The 17,460-nt window shown below is 41.8% G+C and overlaps 1 protein-coding gene across 18 annotated transcripts in view; it reads right to left on the bottom strand.

Annotated features, from left to right (window-relative positions):
- The window catches only part of LOC137325831 (calcium/calmodulin-dependent protein kinase type II delta chain), a 419,005-nt gene that overhangs the window by 41,837 nt on the left and 359,708 nt on the right, over window positions 1-17,460 (bottom strand). For 10 of the 18 annotated variants that reach the window (XM_067990934.1, XM_067990952.1, XM_067990937.1 and 7 more), the window contains 2 exons: window positions 3,174-3,218; window positions 1,141-1,189 (listed from right to left, as the gene is read on the bottom strand). In XM_067990934.1, the coding sequence (XP_067847035.1) occupies window positions 1,141-1,189; window positions 3,174-3,218 (94 nt within the window). The remainder of the gene's footprint in view (window positions 1-1,140; window positions 1,190-3,173; window positions 3,219-17,460) is intronic. The other 8 variants (XM_067990944.1, XM_067990943.1, XM_067990949.1 and 5 more) reach the window with 1 other exon arrangement.

Genomic DNA, 17,460 nt, shown 5'->3' with positions numbered 1-17,460 from the left:
AGTTCATTCACAACCCATGCAGACTAAGAACCAGGAAGTGCCAGATAAGATTAGTAAATGTACTATAACATCAGATAGAGACAGCAAAATAAAGGGAGGGTAAGATTAAAAGGGTGAGATAAAAGAGACAGAAAGAAAACGTAAAAAACTGAAAATTTTAAATTATTTTTTAAAAAATGTCCAAAAACTATTAAAATCAATGTTTGAAAATTCTGACAGCTGGCTCTCAGACTTTTTAAAACAACTCTCTAACAGCTAAAAAGCTCCCTCTGGCTGAATCCTGGCTTCATTCATTATGCACAAGATTAACATGACAGTAGGACAGGCTCCTAGCACCAATTCAGAGCAGCCCAAACTTTTTCAGTCTATTTTAGTGGTTACTTCCCGCGTTCTAACAGCAAGTTCACGATCCTCCATTGATTTCAATGGAGAGCCAGCTGGCAAGCTGTCAATCCGTGGAGCTTGCAGATCACCGGTGAATCAGGAAGAGCAAGTCCCGGATTTCCGCATTTGACTGCGCATGTGCGGTCACTGGAACTTGCTCTTTGATTTGCCCATTAATAACGGTGAGCACTGTTAGCCTCATTGTTATTATACGATCAATTTCCGGCCCAATATGGCAAAAACATTTAAAGAAAAACTGTAAGGGAGAGCTCAAAGTAAACAAGGAAGACTGGCATCTGAACAGCAAAGAAGTGAATATATAACCAAATAGGATGGACAGAAAGAACTAAGCAAATAAAAGCACACCCGATTAAAATTAAAAAGCTATACACATATTAATAAATATGTAGTTTGTCTGCCTTGATTAATTCATAGCTGATTTGTTTAAAGCTTTTCACAAAGCTTTTTTTTTTAAACTGCCCTATTTTTAAATCCAACATAACCCATTTCAGACTTGCCAACAATTTGCCCTAGAATATAATTCAAAGAAACAAAACTCCCATTTCTAAAAAACACTATATTGAATCTCTAGCACTGATTTCATATTGGTTTCATAATGTTATCAGATTTGAATGGATCCAGTTTGCTGATACTGTGTAATGCTATTATATTTACTTAAAGACCAATAAAACAACATACATTTGAAGACTAAGCTTAGACGACTCAATCAGATTAATTCACATTTATTAAGCTTACCTTTCACATCCTCATCTTCAATGGTGGTGTTGGTACTTTCTGAGGATTCCTAAGAGGGAAACAGGATACCATTTTATGAAGACACATTGTGAGTTATGTGCATAAAGGCATTGAAGAATTAACCCATACCCAATGCAAAACTTGAAGCGGCGAACACAGATACAACAAGCAAGAAAGAGACGCAGGTAATATTTTACTATTTAAAACTTAACTTCACTTTTAGAATTCAATGGCTTTGCACGCGGCAGATTGTTATTCAAAACAATTTTATTCTCATTTAGAAGTTTCAATAGATGTTTGGCACAATGAACAGACTTTTTTTTTAAATGAAAGAATTATGATTTTTTAAAGTGAGTCTGGTTATTACGGTCAGTTTGTTTTGAGGCAGACTACAATTTTCATTAAGAAAACCGATTTAAAAGTAAACTTGGTTCATTAACAAACACTTACGATACTACAGACTTTCACAGTACAACAGATAATAAGTTGTTGAAAAATATGGAAGCAGTTTATAGATCTGAAACAGATATAGTAATACCCAGAAGTGTCCTGGGATCAATATAGTATACTGAAACAAGTATAGCTGCTTGCAATAGATATTGCCACAGTTCCAGAGGGCAGTGGTGTTTTCTGAGACAGACTGCACAATGAAACAAAATGAAGGCTGACACATGTATTTCATGCATATACTTAAAAAAAAATACACCTAGTTAATAATTGCCAGCACAGATTACATCTGGTGGCCCATCAACATACAAGCAGAAGGGAAGCTATCTATATTTGCCACCACAAACAATTTTATCACCCTGTTGAACAACATGCCATCCAGAGGGTGTTTAACAACCATGAAACATGCAGTTACTAACAAAATAAAGTTCAAATTCTTGACTGTAGTCCGAAAATAATGAACATGAATTTTCATAACATTACACCTCAGCCACAGGAGCTCTGATGTAACTGAGTACTTACAAATCAACTATAAACAGGCATTTAGTGGTTATTATAAAAATGAGCAAAGATTTTAAAACTAGCATTTCTTAGGATCAGATGTAGAACAAAAGACACTGCTATGTACTGTTAAAGCCATTTACAACTTTCTTGAAGCATGCCAGTTAATCATATTTAGTTGTCAAAACTTTCATAAATAGCATCAGTTTTGCACTTTAGGTACATGATAAAATTAAAAATTTTGGCAATTGATTCTTGTGCTTGATGCTCTGTCCTTTTAAATTATTTTTCTTTTTATTAGAAATTAGTTCAATTCATAGCAAATTTACCAGAATAATGTGAAATGTAAAGTCTGTCCTCTGCATAATTCTCCATCAGCAAAATCCATTAAAATCTTAAATGTAGAGAAAGGCAACTTCAGTTAAATGTGCAACTTGGTTCATATTTCATTGTGACTCCATTCAAGTGAATAACCACTAAATGACTTCTCAAAAATGGAATTAAAATATAGTTCTACAAATACAAAATGTATCTTGCATCATTTTGGGGTAGGAGGATGGCAAGGTATTGGTTTCAAGCAGCACTTATATGATGATACACGTTCTGTGGCTAAGGCCATTTCACACAACTGAAATTGACTAGATGGACCCATAAACACCCAGGCAAAAAGACCACTATCTTTCCACAGACAAGAAGTTATCTCCGCACTTTAGTCCATGCAGCCATACAACACTGATGCAGGTGACAACACAGCATGCTAGTATGCATCCGCAGATTCGCCAAGATGCAGTGAGTTGAAGACATACACTGAATTCTAGAAGCTTGCTGAATGGTCCATGCATTCCGCTACCCAACCAAACAGAAAACCAAACCGCAAACGGAAAAAAAGCAAAAGCTAAAGAACTTTGCACAACCCAGTATGTTGAAACACTCCAGTTGTATATTCTATATTTTCGTCATAGGATATGCTATGTATTGAAACTAAAACCACCACAGTATGGATACATAACATAACAGATCTTTTGCTATGCGTGTTGATGAAACAATTTCTGCAATGCTAAGCCAATGAGCAGATCTTGGAATACCTTATTTCCATCAGCAGGATTGTGGATTACAGTAGTTTGGGGCTCCTGAGCAAGATAAAAGAAAACTCTCATTGGTCAAGGTTATCTTCAGTCATCAAAATGTGCAAGAGTCAACTACAAGGACGATGAGGCTAAAGCAATATTATTACTGCCATGTGGAAAAAAAAAGTCTTAAACACTTTTTTAAAAAAAATCAAAAACATGAATGGATTTCTACTACTACCAGCAACTCCTGCCTGGGCATCCTGCAGGAAAAGGCCTAATCTCCTACAGTAGCAGCATGCAATTTCTTAAATTGCCGAGCAGCATTTCTGTTAGCTCCCTGAAATCAAAGACTTGTGCTGCTAAATTTGGAGCAGTGCATCTTCTGGTACTGTAGTTGACATCAGTAGAAGAGCTAAAAGCAACATGCAGGAAGGCAGTGACCTGCCACTACAGCATGCAAACTAACAGCTACAACCATGTTCAGTGTCATGATAAACAACTGTAAATATGCTGCTTCACAATGGACTCTCCCACATAACAGAACAGAGGCACATTTTGATCATCACATGGTACCTCAGAAAGCAAAAGAAAAATGGAAAAAACAAATAGAAAGAGGAATCAAGGTATACCAGCGCTGGGGTAGGTATGGGTTCTTTTGGGCTGGTTACTACGTTGGCCTTGTTGTTTATCTGTAGGTAAGTTAAAAATAGAAAATGTGTAAGCCTCAAAAGTCATTTTTCCACTGCATATTGGACCACGTTAAGACCGACCTCAAATGAACCTCTGTTAGAAAGTAATGTGGGCTGATTACAGCCTTCCTAAGATATTACTTCTAATTTCCATTGACTGTATGAAGTCGTAAAAAATTACAGAAGAAAAAATGTATTGGTTACACTTTTGATTCAGTTGAACCAGCAGTACAAGAATTAGGAAAGAATACTACATTAAGTTTGTAACACATTGTACACACAAAAAAGTAATCAGCAGCACAAATTTACAAAATAATCAAAGACTCCAATCACATCATGCGGAGACATGTGGCTCCAATGCAGCTAGGGCCATTTTTGTAGAACATTAAAGAATGTTTATATTTGTGCTAGACCTCATCAACTGCATTTTCCCCCCTTTTAACTCACTGGCACTACCTGGTTTGAAGTTATGATACAGAGAAGAGAACATGAACATTTTTCAAGCTTTCAAATAAATATCACCTCTTAACAGTAAAGGTTTGGACAACACAGAACACTTACACAAATACCAAGTATCTATATCCTGACAACAGATGTGAGAAATAACTATTTAAAAAAGAGCGAAAGGGAGTAACTGGGCTCCCAACATCCTATATGGAAGTGCGGGCAATTTTTTTTTTGGGGGGGGGGGGGGGGGCGGGGGGGAAGTTCACTGTGCCGTTCCTTTCCTTCCCAAACATCCATTACTTATCCAATTTTTCTTAATCTGATTGGGAATCTACTTCTCCACTTCTATCCTTATCACATCATTTTTGATCATTAACTCTCTACCAATTCTTTCTTGTACATCCCGGTAGATATTCTCAGTAAGGATAGATTCCTCAGCAGGTAACAGGTGAAATGGTGTACATCTGCACAGAACAGAGCAGTACAGTATCAATAAAATAATCTATTTGTACTGACGTTTGTGCATAGAAGGCCCAAAATCTCCAAATTTACATTTTAATCTATCCATAAGAACAGAAAAGAAACACTGAAAGGGGTGGGGATTGAGAGAGAAAGGTGAAAGGGTAAGGAAAGTTGCCAACTTAAGAACTGCAGAAACTCAGAACAAATATAAAAATGGACACAACACATGGATAAAGGTTTTAAACATCTGTCTGACTAATCGAAAATTTGGCCTGATTTTACTCAATTTAGTGAATAGTATACAAGGCATATCGAAAAATTTGCATCAACTCCTACTAGATTAAAACATGCGTTGCTCAATCTCCAAATAATGCTCTGAAGAGACTGATGAAAAATTACACATATTCTCTTGTATTTTTCAAAAAAGAGATTTTGCACCAAATACAACAGATTTTTTACAAATGGGCTATTGTAAATCAGGCTAAATTAATAAACTTATTTCAATAACAAATTTTAATACTGAATTCAGATGGACTCAGAAAAAAACAAACTGCAATCTTGTAAAAATATCTGGATGATACCATTTACTGCCATGAAATTGAATACTATTAAAGAAGACTATATAATGAAAATCACCTTCAATAGTTGGAAAATGAGCTGTTCCATACCTTTTTTAAAGTACTGAAGTTAGACAGAATATTTGATGGTATAGGTTTTTTTTGGATGTACTGATGTAGACTTCATTAATTACATGTCATTACATTGAAACTTTGAAAACATTTGCTGGTGTCACTATGAGTCACCCAATGATGTTATTAGCTCAATATCTGTTTGAATAAACATCGAGTTCACAAAAAGAACTTTGATACATCCACCCACATAATCAGGATCCACTGTAGAGTTTATTTCTGAAGGAAAATCCCAAATGTGATGATTAGGTTGTGTAATCTATTTACTAGATATGCTTACCTAATTAATTTGATTAAACGGTGTTCAGGAAACTACGCCAAACTAATAATTGAAGTTAAGGATTTCAGCAGTAAGCAGCAGCTTTTACATTTTTTTTATATTAATAAAAGGCCGAGTTAAACTGGTATTGCATAAATACAGCTTAAATTTTTGGTATAACCCAAGGCACCACGTGGTTGATATATTCAGTCCATGCTGCACCATCAACACATTTATAAAAAAATAATCAAAGTCTTTATTTTTAACCTTACTTAGTATGATTACGAACCACAATCAATCAATTACAAAATATATATATTGGAAACCTAGAACTATACATTTACCTGCTATGCAAGGAATCAAATTAGAACTCAATAATCACATACTTATCTTAGTACATTGTCAGCGATTGCCTGTATGCAGAGGAATTCTTACAGATATCACTTGCAAGACATTTCTTCATCTAGCTTTCTGCAACTTTAAAAATATTAATGGGGCAGTTTGGAATATATTCTTGTGTTTTGACCTCCAGGTAAATGTCTTGGATAAATGAAATATTAACTTGTAACTACAAACTTCCAAATATTCCCAGAAAATACCTCATCTGCTTGTAATTGATCTAATTGAAAATGTCTACAACTGCTTAATTTAATTAATAGGAGATGCAGTACAATAATTATGTTTAATTTTCAAATGATAAAAATCACTGGTTTTAATACTTTGTTTCTTTGATTTATTTTACTTTGAAAGGCCTCAGTTGAGGAGATAAAGTTACTCATAAAACACTTTCAATTGTATATAGAAGGATGCATATCATTAAGGACAGATTGCATCTATTATTAGGCCTTCTATTAATTGACAACAGTTTAAAACACATTGCACACTTTCTAATGTAGAAGCACAAAATATGGAATAAGAAAAGGACAATAGGCAAGGTAGCCTGCTTTTTCCAAAAGACCATGTACAATCTGCATGGTTGTGGACTCTTCCCAAATTTAATCTCCTGAGAGATGTGCATTGCCACAAATAAAAGTTCCATAGGAAAGCAATTAAATATTTCCTCTCCTTGTTAAAGTACTAGAAAGGAACTCCAGGATAACAATTTTATCAACATTACAAACTTAATCTATTCAGCCTAACCTGCTGCATTCCACTTATGAGATTTCTATAGTCCTAGGAAGATTAGAACCACAGTATTCTATAGAATATTTGACCAGCTAATTCTTTCCTTATCATCTTCAATTCCAATACAAAAGGAGGTGCTGTTCTGGCCTTTTAAAAATGACCCAAAACCTGAAGAAAAAGCCATTTGGCCATCAAGCCCACTCCACTCACAGCACACACAATCTACCCTACAGTGGACTCGAACCAATGACTCTTCAGAAACAAAGCTTTGCATAAATACTCCCCTACTTCCAAAACAAAGCTTCAGATCTCCACGCGTGAGCAGATTACACAGGGTGTTAACACTGCTCGTCACTATTTCATGAAACAATATTCTGCGTGACTGTTCTGGTTTTGTATTTAGTTTGTCACTTGTGTACTTGTGTCTTCTAGTTCTGTAGAATTTAAGCTAAATGCTTATATCAATAGTCTGCATATTTCTGAAATTTTGAAGAGCTAACTGGTATCTCCTCTCAATAGAGACCCAGATAAGAATTAAAATGCTGTAAAAATATATACATTACAAAAAAAAAAGTGGGAAGGAATTTAGGACAGAATTTTGGCAAAAACATTGCAGTGCGGTTAAATGCATTCAGACTTCTGCAAAAGATAGACGTGGGTCAAAACTGACATCATAGAATTACTTAAGACAAGCTTAAAAAAACATTACAAGGTGAGGTGGAAAAGTTAGGAAAATTTGCAATAGAACCAGAAGCTGTTTGAGGCCATAAAAGTAAGTGTACCCTTAGAAGGCAATGTGAGTTAAGATAGCATGTGGATCATAACTAAAAAAGGAAGAAGAAAGTAACCAAAGCAAATGAAGTGGTGGCAACAGGCAGAAATGGTTAAGAATATGAAAGAACAGTAAACAGTGAAGCAAAATATTGTTACAGGGTTCAGAGGAGTTTAAGCATCTATGTGTGACACGTCACTGAAGTTTACTCTGTCATATTTTGACACACTTAAGCATCAGATGGACTTGATTGTCAATCTATAGTCTTCTGGATTTCAACTGGCTGGAAAGATGGCCCAGGAGCCAATTTTTGGCCAATTAAAATGCAAGTTTTTTCAATTTTGTCTCACCTTGAAAATGGAGGTTGGAAGCCAGAACAGTTAAAATGTAGTTTTAAGAAAAGGGTAAAACAAGTTAGGTCGAATGGGTAAAAATAAAACATTAGATTAGCAAAATAAAAACAAGAGGATAAAATTGGGAAAGACAGCCGAAGTAGATTATCTAAAATTATTTTAAATTACTAGTCAATCTTGTGATATTGCACACCGGGAGTCAAGACTAAGTGTAGGTCGAGGAGCGTTAGGGGAGGAGGCAGATGGGAGACAGAGGGGTGAAAAGAAAGGGCAGAGGAAGGGGGAGCAGAGAGAGAAAGGGAGGAACAATCAAAAAAGGGGGTTATTGGCTGTCCCTTTTAACGCTAGATAGGCCTGGCATAGGTCCGCAGTGGGGGCTGTTGTGGAGTGCCAATCTCTGCATCCCAACTTGGTTCTCAATGGGAGGGAAAGGTGGTTCTCTAGGTATTGTGTTCCTCTACAGATCCAAAGATCTTCAAAGAGGGATGGGGGAGGGGGAACAGATATGGAAGTTTACCAATCTCAAGCTGATCCTTTAACAGATAGCTAGGTTGATTAGCAACAGGTGCAGCTAAACAGTTAAACTTCACATGGGGGTCACCGAGCCTTGGCTCTTACCAACCTGCACTCAAGTTCGCTGGGTTTAAGTAAGTGGGATGTGTTTCTACAGGGATAGACTGTGCACGCTACACTATGTAAATAACAACTCTACTTATGTGGAATTTGGCTGGAGATTCGTGTCTGACACACATATAACTAACAAAATGAATTGCAGAAATATCTGGAAGAAAGTTTTAAGGACACGTACAGATCGGTAGATCAAATAGTTAGTAAAGCATGTTGATTCATAGGGAGTTAGGATTATGGAAATGTCATGCTGACAAGTTGGAGAGAGGGGAGCTGAAAGCTTTTGATGGGCCTTCCAGGGTTTTCTCTATTATTTCAACTTAATATTTATTTTATTTATAATCTCTCCTATTCAGTGCCAATACAAGCTCAAAATAAACATACAGCACTTACATTTAATCCACCATCTCCTTTGTCCCACCATTCATTTTGGAGGTGAACCTGTCTGAGTGACTGAACATCACATCTGTAACAAGACCAGCTCAACTTTCAGTATGTTCTTACAGCATCAAACGAAGATTGCTACTATAGGACCAATTCTCATTTGTGATGCCAGCAGCCCAATTGTGGCTGGACAAGATAACCTGTCTGCAGCATATTTAAGGTTATTATCTACATTACCTCATTCTTTATTTACCTATAAACTAAACACTCCTTGTGCCTTTATATTTTAGTTTGCCTGGTTTTGTTTTTAAAAAAAACTCTGGCTGGTTAATCGCTCAGATAACCATTTCAAAAGAAATCTACACAAAAGTGAAAATTCAAACAGTTAAGGAACCAAAGTCAATTGCTGTTATTAGCTTAAACAAAACCATGATGTGGAGATGCCGGTGATGGACTGGGGTGTACAAATGTAAGGAATCTTACAACACCAGGTTATAGTCCAACAGTTTTATTTGAAAATCACAAACTTTCGGAGGCTTTCTCCTTCGTCAGATGAGTGTTGGATTCCTTGAAAGTTACCGCATATATAGTCAGAGAACAATGCCTGGTGATTACAGATAATCTTTCCAACTGCCCGTTATCAAGGCAATCAAAGGAATTGAATAGTGTTCAGACAGAGAGACATTAGATACAAGACTACTGAATATACAAACGGCCAGAACCAAAGACAGAGAGAGAGAGAGAGAGAGAGAGAGAGAAACATCTGAAAGGAAGAGAAAGAGAAAGAGAGAGAATGACCAGTTGTATTAAAAACAGATAACTTTTTTTTCCGCTGGTGGGGTTACGTGTAGCGTGACATGAACCCAAGATCCCGGTTGAGGCCGTCCTCATGGGTGCTGAACTTGGCTATCAATTTCTGCTCGACGATTTTGCGTTGTCTTGTGTCTCGAAGGCCGCCTTGGAGGACGCTTACCCGAAGATCGGTGGCTGAATGTCCTTGACTGCTGAAGTGTTCCCCAACTGGGAGGGAACCCTCCTGTCTGGCGATTGTTGCGCGGTGTCCGTTCATCCGTTGTCGCAGTGTCTGCATGGTCTCGCCAATGTACCATGCTCTGGGGCATCCTTTCCTGCAACGTATGAGGTAGACAACGTTGGCCGAGTCACAGGAGTATGAACCATGTACCTGGTGGGTGGTGTCCTCTCATGTGATGGTGGTATCTGTGTCGATGATCTGGCATGTCTTGCAGAAGTTGCCGTGGCAGGGTTGTGTGGTGTCGTGGACGCTGTTCTCCTGAAAGATTATCTGTAATCTGTTGGAAAGATTATCTGTAATCACCAGGCATTGTTCTCTGACTATATATGCGGTAACTTTCAAGGAATCCAACACTCACCTGACGAAGGAGAAAGCCTCCGAAAGCTTGTGATTTTCAAATGAAACTGTTGGACTATAACCTGGTGTTGTAAGATTCCTTACATTTAAACAAAACCAGGCAGAGAAATGGTTAATGATGATACCAAGAGGCTGTGCATGCAAAATAACTATTTTATGTATAGGAAAGGAGGAAGAAACCCCTAGGAACAGTAATGTAAAGTACTGCATTTCAATAAAATCCAGCATTTTATTAAAATTCAAGTAGGTCAGGTATTGTGCAGTCATCTTTCTCATTATTTTGAAGTGCCACCTTTGTATAAAGGTAATTTTTGAGGGTGCAAATCGCTTTACACGCTTTTCCAGAAAAAACACACTGACTGCAGCCAAGGGGCAGACGTGATCCGTACCAGTCCCTCCATTCTTCAGCCTGCTACCAGAAAGCCTGGAACCGAGGGCTGACTTTGCTTCCAATTTTCTCTCAACTTTAGATGTGTGGCTGGCCCTTCCTTCATGTCTCCTCACAGCAGCAGGTGTAGTAGGCTGAACCCTTGTCCTGCCACTCAACTGCACTGCATGTAATACTCCAACACACTGTGCCACAACAGTACCCATTACATTTAATCATCCAGTCAGTTCTTGAAGATTGCAGGCATGTTTTGACCGATTTATAAGGCCTCACAGTATTTGACGGATATGCTGCTTTACAGAAATTTATTAAGGCCCGCCTCAAAGCTTGATACAAGTGTAAGCTTCAAAAACCTTAGAGTGAAACAGTGAAATATGTTATTTTTATTTTTTAAATATCATGTTTAAACATGTTGCATCAGTCAGACTGAATCCTTTATGAATTTATGCTTCTTTGAGGTGTAAACAGTCATCTTCTATTAAAATTTTAATTGAAGAATTAGATAGAATTTTTTTTTACATGAAATTATATGCATCTGAAATGTGTTACCTTCTTTTAAATTAGTTTTAAGGCATCACTGGTAGATTCACTGGCCCTGATATTAGCATGGAGACGGGATGGCAGCGGGGGGGGGGGAGGCGATCGGGCGCGTGGGTAACCCACCCAATAAAATCTGTCCATTCTTCGTGGATAAATTGGCGTCCGAAACCTGCGCAGAGGGCGGTCTGCGCACCCGCATCACAGGCTGTCAGCCGGAGGAACTCTATTTAAAGGGGCAATCCTCCAATGGCTGCTCCTGGAGCAAATACCCAAATAGAACAATGGAGCAGCACAGGGGAAAGGCTGCTCCTTAGATTCAGTGATGCCTCATTCCAGGTGTTAATGGATGGGGTGAGGGGGAGGAGGGATGTGTTCTACCCGGCGGACGGGAGGAAGTAGCCTGCAAGAAGGCCTGGCTCGAGGTGGCAGAGGAGGTCACCAGCAGCAGCAACGTCTCCCGCACCTGGATCCAGTACAGGAAGCGCTCCAATGACCTAACTAGGTCAGCAAAAGTGAGTACACTTACTCATTCTCCTACACTCCGTCTTCCACATCACCGCTCCCACCCCCAACTCATTTTGTAATGCTAACACTACTCTCTCACATCACTCCTTACACCCACTTAAAGCTCATCCTCAACTTACCTGCACTTCCTCACCCCACCAATACTATTCAACCCAATCCTCATACCATATCATGGCTCTGTCTCATACTCATCCTCTGATGCATTTCTTTCATGGTCAGCCGCACCCAAACCAATCATAGAATCATAGAAGTTACAACATGGAAACAGGCCCTTCGGCCCAACATGTCCATGTCGCCCAGTTTATACCACTAAGCTAGTCCCAATTGCCTGCACTTGGCCCATATCCCTCCATACCCATCTTACCCATGTAACTGTCCAAATGCTTTTTAAAAGACAAAATTGTACCCGCCTCTACTACTGCCTCTGGCAGCTCGTTCCAGACACTCACCACCCTTTGAGTGAAAAAATTGCCCCTCTGGACCCTTTTGTATCTCTCCCCTCTCACCTTAAATCTATGCCCCCTCGTTATAGACTCCCCTACCTTTGGGAAAAGATTTTGACTATCGACCTTATCTATGCCCCTCATTATTTTATAGACTTCGATAAGATCACCCCTTAACCTCCTGCTCTCCAGGGAAAAAAGTCCCAGTCTGTCTAACCTCTCCCTGAAAGTCAAACCATCAAGTCCCGGTAGCATCCTAGTAAATCTTTTCTGCACTCTTTCTAGTTTAATAATATCCTTTCTGTAATAGGGTGACCAGAACTGTACACAGTACTCCAAGTGTGGCCTCACCAATGCCCTGTACAACTTCAACAAGACATCCCAACTCCTGCATTCAATGTTCTGACCAATGAAACCAAGCATGCTGAATGCCTTCTTCACTACCCTATCCACCTGTGACTCCACTTTCAAGGAGCTATGAATCTGTACTCCCAGATCTCTTTGTTCTATAACTCTCCCCAACGCCCTACCATTAACGGAGTAGGTCCTGGCCCGATTCGATCTACCAAAATGCATCACCTCACATTTATCTAAACTCCATCTGCCATTCATCGGCCCACTGGCCCAATTTATCAAGATCCCGTTGCAATCCTAGATAACCTTCTTCACTGTCCACAATGCCACCAATCTTGGTGTCATCTGCAAACTTACTAACCATGCCTCCTAAATTCTCATCCAAATCATTAATATAAATAACAAATAACAGCGGACCCAGCACCGATCCCTGAGGCACACCGCTGGACACAGGCATCCAGTTTGAAAAACAACCCTCGACAACCACCCTCTGTCTTCTGTCGTCAAGCCAATTTTGTATCCAATTGGCTACCTCACCTTGGATCCCATGAGATTTAACCTGATGTAACAACCTACCATGCGGTACCTTGTCAAATGCTTTGCTGAAGTCCATGTAGACCACGTCTACTGCACAGCCCTCATCTATCTTCTTGGTTACCCCTTCAAAAAACTCAATCAAATTCGTGAGACATGATTTTCCTCTCACAAAACCATGCTGACTGTTCCTAATTAGTCCCTGCCTCTCCAAATGCCTGTAGATCCTGTCCCTCAGAATACCCTCTAACAACTTACCCATTACAGATGTCAGGCTCACTGGTCTGTAATTCCCAGGCTTTTCCTTGCCGCCCTTCTTAAACAAAGGCACAACATTTGCTACCCTCCAATCTTCAGGCACCTCACCTGTAGCGGTGGATGATTCAAATATATCTGCTAGGGGACCCGCAATTTCCTCCCTAACCTCCCATAACGTCCTGGGATACATTTCATCAGGTCCCGGAGATTTATCTACCTTGATGCGCGTTAAGACTTCCAGCACCTCCCTCTCTGTAATATGTACACTCCTCAAGACATCACTATTTATTTCCCCAAGTTTCCTAACATCCATGCCTTTCTCAACCGTAAATACCGATGTGAAATATTCATTCAGGATCTCACCCATCTCTTGTGGTTCCGCACATAGATGACCTTGTTGATCCTTAAGAGGCCCTACTCTCTCCCTAGTTACCCTTTTGCCCTTTATGTATTTGTAGAAGCTCTTTGGATTCACCTTTGCCTGATCTGCCAAAGCAATCTCATATCCCCTTTTTGCCCTCCTGATTTCTCTCTTAACTCTACTCCGGCAATCTCTATACTCTTCAAGGGATCCACTTGATCCCAGCTGCCTATGCATGTCATATGCCTCCTTCTTCTTTTTGACTAGTGCCTCAATCTCCCGAGTCATCCAAGGTTCCCTACTTCTACCAGCCTTGCCCTTCACTTTATAAGGAATGTGCTTACCCTGAACCCTGGTTAACACACTTTTGAAAGCCTCCCACTTACCAGACGTCCCTTTGCCTGCCAACAGACTCTCCCAATCAACTTCTGAAAGTTCCTGTCTAATACCATGAAAATTGGCCTTTCCCCAATTTAGAATTTTAACTTTTGGGCCAGACCTATCCTTCTCCATAGCTATCTTAAAACTAATGGAATTATGATCACTGGTCCCAAAGTGATCCCTCACTAACACTTCTGTCACCTTGCATTCATCGGTTGCCCATGTCATCATCACTCGCTCACGCGTCTCTACTTTCTCCCCTTATAGGAGAAGAAAGCGCAGAATGCACGGGAGAGGGTGACGACCGGACGGGGACGGCAACAGATAGTCGTCCTCACAGACGCGGAGCAGGAGGCGCTGGAGCTGAGCCGCACCCTCAAGTGCCTGTCTGTTGGGGATGCTGAGACTGGCACCCCACAAACGTCTGGTGACAGAACTTTACATTCAGCACACACAATATGAATTGATGTTAACATGTCTTGCCATCTTCAGCACCTCAACATCTGTGATAATGCTTAATATTGCCTTCTGTTCTCTTTCAGGGCCTTCAGCGACCACTGTGATGGTGGAGGGCGATTCCTCAGAGGACCTGCTGGCCTCTGAGGGTGCACCGTCACATTTGAGCAAGCCATCCACCAGCGCAGATACACACACCTCGGTGGGTCCCAGTACGCAGTTAGTTCGGGTCACACATGGTGAGTTACCACACACTTAAGCATGAGCAGACACTGGTGGCAGGGGCAGCTGTGGAGAGTCCGTGTCGGTGGAAGCACTCTTCTCCAGGCTCTGCTCAGCTGGACGTAAATGCTGAACCTTGGGGGCCATCCTTCAAAAGGAGAATAATCGAGGGGCAGCAGCACGTTTGCGAGGTGCTGGAATAGGTGCTACGCGCACTCTCCATAATTGAGCAGAGGATGGAGGAGTCCAACTCCTGCGTGAGTGGAATGGTGGCGCAGGTAAGGGAGGGAATCTCTGAGATACTGTCACAGGGACGTGAGGGAATCTCTAAGGTAGTGTTGCGAGCAAGTGCAGGAATGTCTGCGATGGAGGGAAGGCTAGCCTCCATTGAGCTTCAAGCACGGCTCACAAATGAGTCCATTCAGGCCCCGACAATGGCCGTTCGGACTCAGGGTGAACAACATTCTGCTACCTTAAACAGGCAGGCAGATACACTAGCACTGGCCTTAAAAGGCTTCACACACGTCCTCCAAACTGTCGTCCAGCAGAGTGGTAGGAGTGGTGTGGGCCTGGCCCAGGGGAGGGATGATGGCGAAAGGGGACATGGAAGTGGGGATGCCACTCAAAGCGCCCCCACGTCTCACCCATTGCCCCCCTCTCAACCAGTACCTGCAATGCTGCCTCCTCTCCAGGTGGCCAAGTCTGTCCCTGCACAGGTGCAGGTGGAGCAGTCTTTGGAGGAGCCCTAACGGGCACCAAAACCCAGAGTGCATAGGCCCAAAGCATCCAATCGGTCAGGGCATGACCAAGAGCAACCTGCCACTACCTCTGCTGCAGCCACAGGGGATGCACCACGTAGAAGTAGTCGGAAGCGAAAGGCGAAGGTTTTGTAAGCACAATGGGGATGCACAAGGGTGTTTGACGGTTGGTCATGTTTTTTTAATTTATATTTGCTTTATGTTAAACGCACATTCAATATTATTATTGTCACAACTACTGCCACGTCTTGGTCATGCTTGACTGGCTTCTGTGATAAGGCCCTTTCATGAGGTTCACCATGAATGCCCACACTTGATGCCACCCATTGGGTCACTCTACAGTGGCCTTATGTGTAGTTGCAGGACTGTTTTGTGCGGGGGGTGGGGGTCGGTGCTGGCGTGGGCGCTGCTCCATCCACGTGGTGAGGACTGGACTCTTCACACTGTCTGATGTTAGGAGAACCGTTCACATATCAGTGACTCCCTGGCCTCACAAGCAGCCAGGTGAGCTGCTGTTCTGCCCATGGATTGCTCCTCCTCCTCCTCCTCCTCCTCCTCCTCAATGTGGGTGACAGATGTGGATGGGGCCTCCTCAAGCGACACCCCTCTCTGTTGTGCAGGACACAACACACGACTATAATGCGTCCCACTCTGTCTGGTGCGTATTGAAGTGCTTCCACAAAACGATCAAGGCATCTGAAGCGCATCTTGAGCAGCCCTATAGCATGCTCAATTGTAGACCTGGTAGCGATGTGGCTGTCGTTATATCGACGCTGTTGCTTGGTGGTGGGGTTCCTCAGAGGTGTCATGAGCCACGTGTGCAGGGGGTATCCCTTGTCCCCGAGTAGCCAGCCCTTGTGGGTGTTCGGTACGTGGAAGAGGGGCGGGATGTTAGCCTCCTGGAGGATGAAAGAATCGTGGCAGCTGCCAGGGTATCTGGCGCACACGTGAAGGAATCTCTTGCGGTGGTCACAAACGAGCTGAGTGTTGATGAACAGTCCTGGCTCGTGTGGAGGTGCTTGTATTGCTATATGGGTGCAATCGTTTATACCCTGCGCCCGTGGGAAGCCAGCCACAGAGGGGAATCCCACTGCCCTCTCCGTCTGGCTGAGGTCATCCATGGGGAAGTTGACGTAGTGAGAGGCCCTGCAAAACAAGCCGTTGGTGACCTGCCTTATGCACTTGTTTGCAAACGACTGAGAGACCCCGGCGATGTCCCCGGTGGCACCCTGGAATGATCCAGAGGCGAAGAAGTTGAAGGCAGTGGTGACTTTGACAGTGACAGGTAAGGAGATCCTGCTCAACCCAGCCGGGAGCAGCTCGGCATGAAGGAGGCTGTAGATGTCTGCGACTACCTGGCGACTGACTCTGAACCTCTGAATGCATTGCTCCTCAGCAAGGTCCAGGAAGCTGAGCCTCGGTCTGTAGACCCTGTTGCGAGGGTAATGCCTCCTGCGATATTGCTCTTTCTGTTACTGCCCTCCTTGCTCTTGTACAAGTGCCTGTGGGGCAGCACTGTGTTGTGGAGCTCCACGTGGTGGAGGTGGACGCCATGCCTTGCGAGGCTGGTGATGTTGCTCGTCCTCGGATGAAGTGATGAATGCAGCCATGGCGCCCCCATCCTGATGGTGTGAGTTTGAGGGGGTCCGCAAAGAAGGTAGCTATGTTTGCATAGCAGAGTTTTGGGTGGAAATTAAGAATTTTGAGTGATAACACAAAAGGTCTTGCAGCCAAAACTTTTTCTGAATTGACAGAGTGCCCTGCTGCAATAAATGACGTTTTCTCCCCACCTGTCAAATAATCATTTGCATCTCCCACTGGCTGCTGGCGGAAACACGTCTGTTGCAACAGGGAGTGTTTCCCACAGCACGGGAAACATGCTGAG

The sequence above is a fragment of the Heptranchias perlo genome, chromosome 1 (genome assembly GCF_035084215.1).
Source record: "Heptranchias perlo isolate sHepPer1 chromosome 1, sHepPer1.hap1, whole genome shotgun sequence".
Lineage (NCBI taxonomy): Eukaryota > Metazoa > Chordata > Chondrichthyes > Hexanchiformes > Hexanchidae > Heptranchias > Heptranchias perlo.
This window is presented reverse-complemented; position numbering and strand designations above follow the sequence as displayed.